This window comes from Diceros bicornis, chromosome 34 (assembly GCF_020826845.1).
Source record: "Diceros bicornis minor isolate mBicDic1 chromosome 34, mDicBic1.mat.cur, whole genome shotgun sequence".
Classification (NCBI taxonomy): domain Eukaryota; kingdom Metazoa; phylum Chordata; class Mammalia; order Perissodactyla; family Rhinocerotidae; genus Diceros; species Diceros bicornis.
In genome coordinates, this window is record NC_080773.1 from 13,433,979 (window position 1) to 13,446,146 (window position 12,168).

At 51.9% G+C, this 12,168-nt stretch overlaps 1 protein-coding gene across 1 annotated transcript; it reads right to left on the minus strand.

Moving 5' to 3' along the window:
• Positions 1-4,474: 4,474 nt before the first annotated feature.
• RPS16 (ribosomal protein S16) lies at positions 4,475-7,260 on the minus strand. The gene is made up of 5 exons (XM_058529308.1): positions 7,153-7,260; positions 6,915-7,016; positions 4,973-5,069; positions 4,814-4,861; positions 4,475-4,678 (listed from the first exon to the last, which is right to left on the minus strand). The coding sequence occupies exons 1-5, from the start codon at positions 7,198-7,200 to the stop codon at positions 4,533-4,535; spliced, it is 441 nt and encodes a 146-aa protein (XP_058385291.1). The 5' UTR covers positions 7,201-7,260; the 3' UTR covers positions 4,475-4,532.
• Between the last annotated feature and the right edge of the window lie 4,908 nt (positions 7,261-12,168).

A 12,168-nucleotide genomic window follows, 5' to 3' on the forward strand; every position in this document is an offset into this window, starting at 1 on the left:
ACTGGACCCATTGCAATTTGATTGTATGATTTCAGAGAGTTTATGAACCCCCTGATGCCCATCCAGGAAAGCCAGGGTAAGAAGCTTTGTTCCAAAGAGACCCCTAGAAATTAATTCCCTTAGCAATTTATCCAGTTCACGTGTTCCACCACCATCCATTCATCTCATCCACTCAGCCATCTCTATGTTGATCCATCCGGCTGTCTCTCCATCTCTCTCCCCCTCTCTGTCCATCTATTTATCCATCTTCCAACCCATTATCCTACCCACATGCCTTGCTTTATTCAACCATCTCTATCCTATTCATCCATCCGGCCATTATCCTACCCCCCATCTAGCATCCATTCCTCCATGAATCCAGTCATCCATTATTCCACCTGTACATCTCCATCCAACCCTCTCTATTCATCCATCTGTCCCTCCATATTTCCATCTTTCCATTCATCCAAACGTCTCACTCACTCAACCATCTCATCCATCAAGCCAGCCAGCCGTCTAACCATCTACCGCCATCCAGCCAACCACTGAAATATCCATCCATCACTCCTTAATTGAATTCTGGGTGTCAGTCCTGCGAAACTTCAGAGACAATTCCATGCTAACACCAGAGCAGATCAGGTTTGGGATTCTGGGAACAGTCTGTCCCACATCTGCCTGATTTCTCTTGGCAACCACTCCCCACCCTCATGAATGTTCTAATTCTTGTGCCCACCCACCCACATCAGATCCCTTTACCTGCTCTCTAGTTTGGGACCTCTACAGTGCCTCAGTGTGCCCCCACCTCCCCCCCAAAAAAATTCGGGTCTTGGGGCTGGCCAGGTGGCATAGTGGTCAAGTTCACATGCTCTGCTTCGGCGGCACAGGGTTCATGGGTTCAGATCACAGATGCAGACATACCACTTGTCAAGCCATGCTGTGGCAGCGTCCCATATACAAAAGTAGAGGAACATGGGCACAGATGTTAGCTCAGTGACAATCTTCCTCAGCAAAAAGAGGAGGATTGGCAACAGATGTTAGCTCAGGGACAATCTTTCTCAGCGCAAAAAAAAAAAAAAAAATTCAGGTTGTAGACATTGGCTTTTATATTAGGATCATTCTGTCCCCTCCCAGCAGTGGTATGCCCAGTGAGAAGCATAATTTAAGCAGTTTCTTTCGTAATACTAGCTTCTTTCATTGGACACAATCCCTTCTGCTTTAGCACATTATCTTATTTGATCTTCCCTGGAATTCTGAGGCACCAGTGTCACGGCTGAGTTCAAGTCCAGGCTGTTCTAGTTCCATGGTGTGTAACCCCTGTGCGCCTGGGTTTTCTCATCTGGACAGCAAGGACAACAGTACCTGCCTCGTAGGATCATGGTAAAGATTCTGTGAGTGTACCCTCACTTCCCAGTGTGGTAGAGCCTCTGACTCGGACTCACCAGGGCGTTGTTCAAATCACAGATCCCCCAGGACCACGTCCCACCATGGAATCAGAGCCTCCAGGCTCCTGCCTAGGAATCTAAAGTTTTAACAGTCAGCTATCGACAGCAGAAAAAGCAGAGATTTATTGAATACTAACTGCATACCATGGGCATTCGTCACTTTATATGAGCTCATTCGCGGAGTCCTCACAACATCCGTAAAAGGCAAGAGGATGGTTTTGAATCCCCACTTTAGAGATGAGGAAACTGAGGCACAGAGAGGATAAGGGACTTGCTTAGTCACACAGCTAGGAAGGGGCAGAGCTGGGACTCACATCCACAGAGCCTGGCCTGAGTCCATACTCTACTTGTCAAGTGCCTCTCCTGTGCCAGACACTGCCCTTGCCATGGGGACACACAGGGAACACCTCCTGGCCCGTGTGAGGCCTGCAGCCTGGGGCTCCAAGGGCCCTAGGTGATGATCGCTGGCTGAGGAACAAGGCCTGGCTCAATCAATGTTAGCTGCCGCTCGCCTTCAGTTCTTTCCTGAATGGTTACGGTGCCACACACCAGGGCCTGGCCTGCTCCACTGCAGCCTCCCCAGCGTCAGCGCTGAGGCTGGCCCTCCCCTCCTCTGCCCCAGCTGCACATTCCCAGCCACCCCCAGCTGCACATTCCCAGCTGAAGGAAAGTTCCCAGCCTGGCCTGGGCTCCCAGCAGCGCCGGAATTCCCGGTATTTGAGGAGGCGGCAGGGAGGGAGAAGGGGGCAGGCTACTCAAAGGCCTGGGGCAGGGAAGGAGAGGTGAGCCCCCTCCGTCTCTCCAGATGTGTCCCAGCTGCGCCTCTGGGAAGGAGCCAGCAGCCTTAACAAGGGGGTCTCCGGCCCGTGTGGGAAAACCACGGGCACTGGGCTTGCCGCTGCCCCTCCTCCCGGTTCCCCGCCCTGAATTCCACTCACCCCGCCTGCGCAACTCCTACCTCTGCTTCACCGCCCCAGCTCCGCCGCCTCCTCAGGAATAGCCCCCTTGCTACTCGAGCCTGCCTGTTGTAAGCCGTCTTCTTTACAGCTACAGCGGAGTCGGGCTCAGAAGGGGTAAGGGCGGTTGCCCGCTGCCTTCCTTGGGATACTGCTGCCCCCTTTGGGATGTTTAGGTTAATGCCAGCCAGACCCAGGTAACCCAAGTGAACTCCAGCTTGGAGGCAAAGCTGTGTGAGCAGCAGTTCCTTTGCCATGAGGCTGCTTCTCTCACCTGCTGACAAGACACCTGCCACTCAACAACCGCACAGGGATGTTGTGAAGGTGTGTCCAACAGCGCTCAGCCTGGCACCCAGCTGAGCTCAATCCGCCACTGTCCTCGTCTAAGAAGCACTTTATTGTATGTATTCCCTGTTTATCAGTGCGTCCCCCAGAACCTCCCCTGATGATGGAATGTTCTCTCATCTGTGCAGCCCAGCTTGGGGGCCACACATGGCTACTGTACTGGACAAGGAAGAAATATACAACAGCAGCAACTAGGCAGCAAGCCTCAAGTTCCTTCTTTTATCCAGAAAATTTGCAGAGGCGGCCCAGTGGTGTAGTGGTTAAGTTTGTGCACTCCACTTTGGCAGCCCGAGGTTTGCAGGCTCTGATCCTTGGTGCGGACCTACACACGACTCATCAAGCCATGCTGTGGCAGCGTCCCACATAAAAAGTAGAGGCAGACTGGCACAGACGTTCGCTCATGGCCAATCTTCCTCACCAAAAAAAAAAAACAAAAAAATTGTGAAACTTTCCCCTCAGTCAACTTTCAGGTGCAGTGTGATGTTCTCACCAGTACCCAAAGCAGGGGGAGCAGTGTGAGACTCCAGTGGAGGGCAGACAGCTGAGGTACCCAGTTGGCTGCACAGGCTGGTATGGAAGCCGAGATGCCCTTTCCACCCCAATGAAGCTTACTAGCTTCCTATAAAAATGGGGGAAAAACTGCAGGCAACTTAATCCAACAAGCAACACTTTACTTCCCTATATATATACCAGCACTCTCCCACAGAACTTTAACGATAGCAATGTTCTCTCATCTGTGTAGTCCAGCGGTAGCAACCGAGAGCCCACCATACACTGGCTTTTATTACACGGCAGGCACAACAGATGAAAAAGTCCTCAGACGCATGTTTTGAGCCCCAAAAGGGCAGTTACCACATTGGGTTTAACAGGGACCTCCTTTAAGGAGGTGATGGGGTGGCCCTTCCCCAGGAGGTGGTGTTGGCATCCTGAAGGATGAAGCCAGTCAAGGGAAATCCCACTCCCTGCGGAGGTTACGAGCCCTTCCCTCCCAGATCTCAATCCTGTCTACACTATACGCTGGCATTAACAAGAATTCCTTTCTCAATTCTGGCACAGCCCTTAGTCGCTGACTTCAGACTCCACCCAGGCACTTTCTCCTCGCTTTCCTCGTATTAAAGATCACTGATCTTACAAATATCCCCTGCTCGTCTCTCACATGCCATTAAAACAGCAAAGGGCCAGCCCTGTGGCTTAGCGGTTAAGTGTGCACACTCCGCTACTGGCGGCCCGGGTTCGGATCCTGGGTGCGCACTGACGCACTGCTTCTCCGGCCATGCTGAGGCGGCGTCCCACATACAGCAAAAACTATCTACCGGGGCTTTGGGGGGGGGGGGGGAGGACGAGGACTGGCAATAGATGTTAGCTCAGAGCTGATCTTCCTTGGCAAAAAAAAGAAGAGGATTAGCACGGATGTTAGCTCAGGGCTGATCTTCCTCACAAAAAAAATAAAAATTAAAAAAAAATAAATAAAACAGCAGCAAAGGGACTCAAAACAAAGACAAGCTCACAAGGACACCCCACACAACCAGTGGCCTAGGACCACACCCACCTCAGCTCCACCTGCAAAATGGACTCCACCAGAGGTGCAGGGAGACCGAGACCAGACCTGCTCCCACCTGCTGCTCCCACCCATCCACACTAACCCCAGAGTGGTGGCTTCTAGAAAGGCTTAAAATCCAGACAGGCTGGGGGAGTTTCTCACATTCCTTTTAGTCAAAGACCCACCACAGAAGACCACAGCACAGTCCTTGGAACCTTACATCCCACAACCAGTTTATTATAAAGGTGAACTCCAATCCTCCAGATGAGCTTATCGGTAGGATTTCTGGTAGCGGGCACGGGCACCAGGACCTCCAAACTTTTTGGATTCGCAGCGACGGGGATCAGCTACCAGCAGGGTCCGGTCATACTGGATGAGGATGTCTTTGATCTCCTTCTTGGAAGCCTCATCCACATCTAGGGATGAGAGGAAGGGTGGCGATTTAGATGACCATGGAAGCGTCCTCCTACTGTCTAGGACTAAACGCCAGAGCTGGTTCTCGACTTGCCCCACCCACCCACCCACCGGACAGAGGACCCACTCTCACTCACATTTCTGGTAATAGGCCACCAGGGCTTTGGAGATGGATTGGCGGATTGCTGTGACAAAGACACACACAAGAAAAGGCACATCAGCTTTGAGAAGGCCCAAGACGAGGGCCTCGCTCTCAGAGCCCCCTGCCACCCATGTGCCCAGTTCCTGGGACTCACCGTAAATCTGGGCCACGTGACCCCCACCCTTCACCCGGACTCGGATGTCCACGCCGGCAAATCGCTCCTTGCCCAGAAGCAGAACAGGTTCCAGTAGCTAAAGGAACAGGGGGCATGACAGGATTTTGGGTCATAAGCTGGGCAGCTGAGCCACCTCACTCAGCATTCCTCCTTATTTCTCTCCAAATAGCTTCTGCCACCCCTGGCCTCAAAGTACTAGTGGAAGAGACTTGGACTGTCACTGTGAGGCCCTCCACACAGCCAGGAAAGCAGGGAGGATTTGAAAACAGATGAGAGATTAGTGAAGTAACCTGAGCTGGGTTCCCTTCTGTTTGCGTCCCTCTCTGGACCTCACATTCCCCATCTCTAAAACCAGTTCTTAGAATGCTGGCACCTTAGCTCAACAGTCAAGAAAACCTTTGCAGCCACTAAAGTTGCCTTAAACAGTAAAAAACCACTCCTGTGCCATGTCGGGGACTTTTTCTGGGTTCCCCTCCTGAGCTCTCCACCTGGCCTTTCAGCCTCAGATTTCCAGAGAAACTACTATATTACAACCTCTGCCATGCTTTTTCCTTGCCAGCTCTAGATCTTTTGCATGTGCCTGGACACTTTTGTTTTACCTACTTTAGGTTCCTTCCCGCAAGAAGCCTGCCCTGACCCTTACAGCCAGGTTTGGGCCAGAAGCCTTCTCTGGGCTCCCCGATCCCAGGCCTGACTACTTGGGAGCAGTGTCTGGTATTGCGTCAAGTCCATTTCCCCTGTTGGACTGGGAGCTCTCTCAGGGCAGGACCTGGGGCCATCTGGGTCACTGCTGTGACCACACTCAACACAAGCTAAAGCCATCAAATAAACTGACAACCAACAACACTAAGCCATAACACTCAGTATCTGCTATACAAAGGAATCTCAGCCGCTATGTTATTAGATCCTAACTAACCCTGCAAGGTTGATGCTATTCTCTGCATTTAAAAGTAATAGACTTTACGGGGATGTAATGTACAGCATAAGGAATACAGCCAATAATATTGTAATAATTCTGTATGAGGACAGACAACTAGACTTAGCATTATTATCAATTCATAATGTATAAAAATATCAAATTGCTATGCTATACAACTGAAACTAATGTCGTATACCAATTATACTTTATTAAACACTTCACTAAGAAAAACAAAATAGTAGACTTTAAGAAAGAAATGAACGCATTCTAATACATGCACCTAATTTATCCTCACAATAGCTCCTCAAAATAGAAATTATCCCCATTTTACAGACAAGGAACCCAAGGGAGAGAAGTGAAGTTACTTGCTTCAAGTAGCATAGCAAGATGTAGAAATCAGACTCCAGTCTCTTTCCATCCTGAGCAAAAGAAACTGAGGCCGAGAGAGGGAAAAAACCCCTTTCACAGCCAAGCACAAGAGCCTCAAATTTTGTTCCTGTTCTTTTAACACTTATTGAATACCTACAACGCCCAGACCCTACTTTAGGCACAAGGTTTTGAGGAACAAAACACTGACGCCTGTCCTCAGAGAGCCTATACTTTAGGAGTAAAAAAGAGGCAGTGAATTGTAAAACATGACACATGTCCTCCATGAGCTTACTGCAAGAAATGAGGCCCCATAAACTCTGGCAACCCCCTTGCCATCTGGTCCCCAGTTGAGTAGGCTTTCAAATACCCCAGTTTTCAAAGCAGCCCTTAATCTTCAACACCCACGTTTTCACTCTCCCAACTCAAGCTTTACCACATCTTGTGAACCCCAAAAACCCAGCTCGATCGCCAAATACCCCGTTTTTCTGTCCTCAACTTAGCTTCCAAACATCCCATTGCTGATACCAAACTCTTCACTTTCCAAGACCCACGAACCCCAGGAACCCACTTACTTCAACATCCCCGTCTCCAGAGCCCTCCCCTCAACACCAACACCCGTCCCCCATCCCGAACCTTGTACTGCAGCGTGCGCGGCTCGATCATCTCCAGCGGCCGCCCGTTCACCTTGATGAGGCCGTTGCCCCGTTTGCAATGCGCCACGGCTGTGGCCGTCTTCTGCGGAAAGCGAGGGAGAGACAGGGGACCACGTGAGCTCCGGTCCCCTACTCCCACGTCGACCCCAGACCCCTCCCCATCGGCCTCTCCCAGACCCCGGCCTCCCCCGACCCCTCCCCTCGGGCTCCCGTCCCACCTTGCGTCCGAAGACCTGCACGGACTGCAGAGGCCCCTTGGACGGCATGGCGGCGGGCGTAGACGAGAGCTCCTCACCGCGCGGCGCCGCGACCGGAAAAGGAAATCTTGCAGCCGCCCCAGCCGCTTTTCAGGGTCTGCGCAGGCGCCGTGAGCGCTGCGTCGCGACGGGAGGGAGCTTTACGGCCCCTGCTGTAGCCAGGGGGCGGAGCTTAGAATTGGCGGCGGGAAGGCGGGTCCCAGGAGCGGAGGGGGCGGGACCTACGAGGTGGAAGGGGCGGGGCCTGAAGGGTGTCGGGCGGAGACCGAGAAGAAGGGTGAGGACAGGCTGTTATTTACATCCTCGGCCCTCATTGGTTACCGCGCTCCTCGTTGGCATAGCGGCTCTTTAATAAGCTCCCTCCGCCCCTCTCTTAATCGAGTCTCACCCTCCGCTATCGGGGTCTCTTTTTCCCTCTCACCACCTGCAGTCTTCCTCCTGGCTAGACTCCCTCCTCCCAGGATCCTCTTCCATCAGAATCTTCCCTTCAGAACCCACAACAAGAAATCAGGCAGAATTTCCAGATTCAGGATTCAGAATCCTCTTGCCTTCTAGAACCCACCTCCTTCCTGAGTCCTCTCCCAGAATCCTTTTCCTCTTAGAGCCCCCATCCCCAGAATCTACCTTTCACCAGGATTTCCTTACTTTTAGAGTCTCCTCCTCCCAGAATCCTCTCAGAAGTGCACCCCTCCCCAAAATCCCCCTCTTCAGAGCCCTCACCCTAGACTCTCTTTCCCTGAATCTCCCTCCACTCAAGGGCCCTCTTTCTCCGCAATGGGTTCCCCCCAGAATCTTCCCCTCCTCAGGACCCACTACCCCTAGAATCCCCCTCGGTCGTAATCTCCCTTTTCTCTCAATTCGCCTTTCCCAGAACTGGCCCCCTAGAATCCCCTTTCGCAAAATCTTCCTCCCTTTCAGAGCCCTCTCCCTCAAAAGCTACCTTTCCCAAGAATTTCTTTTCCTTCAGAGCCTCCTCTTCCCTGCAACTCCCTCCCCTGGAATTTGCCTCCCCTAGAATCCCCCACTCCTTAGAGACCCTCCCTCCAGAATCCCCTTCTTCAGGGTCCCTACCCTAGAGCCCCTCTTTCTCCAGAATCCCCAAATAATCTCTTCACTGTCCCCCAAATCTCCCTCCTCTCCAGGCCCCTCCCTACAGAATTCTCCATCCCCAGCCCCCCCACCCCACCCCGTCTGAGGAACCTCGGGAATGGGTCGGCCCCCGCTTTCCCCTACTCAGGATGCTCCCCTCCCAGCCAAGAGGCTCCTCTCTCAGGGCTGCAGAGAGCCCGGAGTTGCCTCAGTTTCTCTGGCAGCACTGGGTCTGGGGTCCAAGGTTCAAAAAGGTGTGGTGGCTCACCTCCTGCCTGGAGGGTGGAGACAGGGTAGAGGTTGGTGGGCAGGTCTGGGGCTAGAAGGAGGATCCTCCAGCCCAGAGTCCAGCTCCAAAAGGGTGAGAGAGAGGGGGGAGGGGGAGGGGGAAGGAGGAAGGGAGCACCCAGAGGCTGACTTGGAGGGACAGACAGACAGATACACAGCACAGGAGAGAGACAGGCACACATGGAGGAGAAAGGAAGATGGAACAGACGGTGAAGAGGAGAAAGAAAATAGACAACAGGTCAGTCAGAGATGGACCCAGAAAATACAAGTGACAGATTCAGAGGCAGAGAGGCCAACTCTCAGAGAAAGACGACAGACAGGTACAGGCCGGCATGGAGATTTTGAGACACTTGAGACAGAAATAGAAGTAGAAAAGAGAGCAGAGCCCCCCCCCCCCCCAATGTACCTGCAGACATGGATGAGGCCCAGCACAGGCATTTTCCAATGAGAAGACAGGCCACAGAATGCACACACTCACACACTCTGTACTGCCTTACAGGCCTGTTTGGGGGACAGGGGAGGCTTCCAAACTCTCCAGTCTTTCTGGGCTGATCCTCACACCCTTACTAAATCTTGTATCTTCCCTGGGGAGGAAGGGGGTCAGGGAGCCCTCTGACTCCCTCCCTCCCCACTCTAGCATCACCATCTTCTCTGGCATTTTGGAGAACATTCCCTGAGTGTCTATGGATTGAGTGGAGCTGGAACTGGGGGGTTCATGGACAGGGGCACTTCCCTTCATCCACTACAGTCTTCCAACTTGCTCCATCTCTCTGTACCTCTTGCTTCCAGGACGCTGGCCCAGGACCAGAGAAAGCCTGGGGATGGGCAGGGTGTCCATATGGCCTCTCTGGACCATCCTCCTGCTGATGTGGCCTTTGGGGGGCCTAGGACCACCCCTCTGCCCTCGGGAGCCCTTCTACTTCCTCGTTGCCCTCATGAAGATGCTGGTGAGGAAGGGGGAGGGGGGAGCCAGCAGATACAGCAGGGAGATGGTGGGGTGGGGGACATGTTTGAGGAGGGGTCAGGCTCTCCCCCTCCAAGATCTGATTCTCCTGCCTACCCCAAAATTGTAGGGAAACAAAAATGATGGCACTCTCTACACCCCAGATGATTTCTCGGTGAGTATTTCATTAGCTCCTTACTGAAGTTGGAAGTTTAGAGAATCCACTAGGCTTGAAACACACATATGTTGAGGGCTGGTGTTCTGGCAGTACAGCCCCTGACCCAGCCTCCAGTCTTGACAAATATATTTTGTGCCCTGCTGTTTCCAACACCTAGAACAGTGACTGGCTCGTAATAACAGCAAATGATGATGATGGTGATTATAGCTACACTTAAAATAGCACTTGCTCTGTGCCAGGTACTGGTCTAAACACTTTAAGTATATTAGCTTATTTACTCTTCACACTGACCCTATGAGGTAGACAGGGCCTCCGTGTATGGATGTGAAGGTTGTACCCTGCACAAGGATCCCACATGTACAATATTCACATCCCAGACATATTTGTCAATTTCTGGCAGATGACAGTAAATTATCTTGTTCTAACAAAATCAGCTCTTAGAAGTGCTTTAAGGGGCTGGCCCGGTGGTGCAAGCGGTTAGGTGTGCGCGCTCTGCTGCAGTGACCCAGGGTTTGCCGGTTCGGATCCCAGGCGCGCACCGATGCACCGCTTGTCAGGGCATGCTGTGGCGGCATCCCATATAAAGTAGAGGAAGATGGGCACAGATGTTAGCCCAGGGCCAGTCTTCCTCAGTAAAAAAGAGGAGGCTTGGCATCGGATGTTAGCTCAGGGCTGGTCTTCCTCACACACAAAAAAAAGGAATAACTTAAAAAAAAAAAGTGCTTTAAAGGAGTGTCTTTTTCTAATTTACACAGGTACAGTACAAGCTAACGTCAGCCCTAAAGGTAGGGAGTATTCAGAGCTCCATTTTACAGATGAGGAAACTGAGGCCTAAAGAGGTGAAGGGGCTTGTCCCAGGCCACAAGTTAGAAACTCTGGCGGTGGGGAGTGGGGATCAGGCCCTTGCCCACCAGATCACTCTGTCCCCCTAGGTGTGTCCTGCGGAGACTCTAGGCTGCTTCCGGCTGGAGCTGTCTGTTATAGGGTTGGAGGAGGGCCCATCTGTGGGGACTGCTGTGTTCCGGCTACAGCGTCTGCTGGATGCCCTGGGGTCCCGGATGTGGGGGACTGGCCAGGGCCCTTGCCCACCCTGCGAAGGACATCCCCAGAGACCTGTCCCTCTCTTTCTGGCCAAACTCTTGGAGTTATTACAGGGGGCTTGTGCTCAGCGCCTGCCCTCAACATGAGCTTGGAGGACACAGGCTCCCTGGTGCTCCTGGAGAGGCTGGGTAGAGAGAGGGAGAGACTTGGTCTCCAGCCCTACCTCCCAAACCCTAAGCCCTCTCCTTCTAGGACAGATGATGCCCCCCCTGGAGCCCGAGGAGCCAAGGGGAAGAGGAGAGAAGGAAGAAAATAAGGTGAGATCCAAAGCCTGAAGTCTCTGACCTCTTGGGGCAGGGGGGGTTGGATAAATTGGCACCCACCTGTCTCTATTTTCCCTCTCTTTCAGATACTCCCTTCTCTCTCCTCTTCCAGGAAGGAACAGAGCATTGCACAGGTGTCTCCTAACCTCATCCCCACCACTTGAGGACAGGGAGAGTCTTGTGGCTCACATCCCTCACCGCAAATAATTACCACCTGGAGAACTTTCACGTGATACTGATGGTCAGGCCCCCACTCAGAGAATTTGATAACTGGTCTCTGGTGGATCTTGAACATCTATATTTTTAAAGTCAACTTTATTGAGGTATAATTTACATACAGTAAAAGCCATCCGTTTTAAGTGTACATTTCAATGAGTTCTGACAAACATATACGCATTGCCACATTTCCATCAAAAATTCCACAATTCCCCCAAGCATTCCCTCATGCCCCTTCCCAGTCTCCGCCTCTAGTCCTAGACACCCGCTAATCTGCTTTCTGTCTGTAATAGATTAGTTTTGCTTCCTCCAGAGTTTCATATGAATGGAATCATACGGTACATATCCTAGTGTCTGGCTTCTTTCACTCAGCGTGGTTTTTTTGTGGTTCATTCATGCGTGTACCAGTAGTCTGTTACTCTTCGGTTGTATGGATGTACCCCAACTTGTGTCTGCATTCTCCTCATGGTGGACATTGGGTTGTTTCCAGTTTGCGGCCATTATGCATCTCTCTCATCTTATCTTCTCAAGTGTTCTTCTGTGGTGCCAGGGTTGAGAGTTGAGAACCACTGATACATCAAAGAAGAACTTTCTATGGGGGCACTATTACCCTTCCCTCTCTTTTCTGGAGTAAATGTCTTTCTGGAGCAGTGTCATAATAGGCATTTGATATGTGGAATCTTATTTTAAAGAGCTGCTGTTTAAAGGAACCAAGCTTATGGAAGGAGACACGTCTCTATGGAGTGCTCAGCCCCTCCCCAGTCTGTCTTGGATTCAATTTAGGATTGTTGATCCCGGAGTGTGTGCTTATGCAGAGATGCACCTGGGGTATACTTACCCCCTGGTAGCTGTCTTGTGAGCCTGCTGCCGACCCAACCGCAACATACCCCTGTAACTAA

Coding starts and splice junctions, on each gene's coding strand:
- RPS16 (XM_058529308.1), bottom strand. CDS start 7,200: ATGCCGTCCAAGGGGCCTCTGCAGTCCGTGCAGGTCTTCGGACGCAAG. Junction 5,070..6,914: donor CGCGCACGCTGCAGTACAAG/GTTCGGGATGGG, acceptor CTGTTCCTTTAG/CTACTGGAACCTGTTCTGCT. Junction 4,862..4,972: donor TCACGTGGCCCAGATTTACG/GTGAGTCCCAGG, acceptor TCTTTGTCACAG/CAATCCGCCAATCCATCTCC.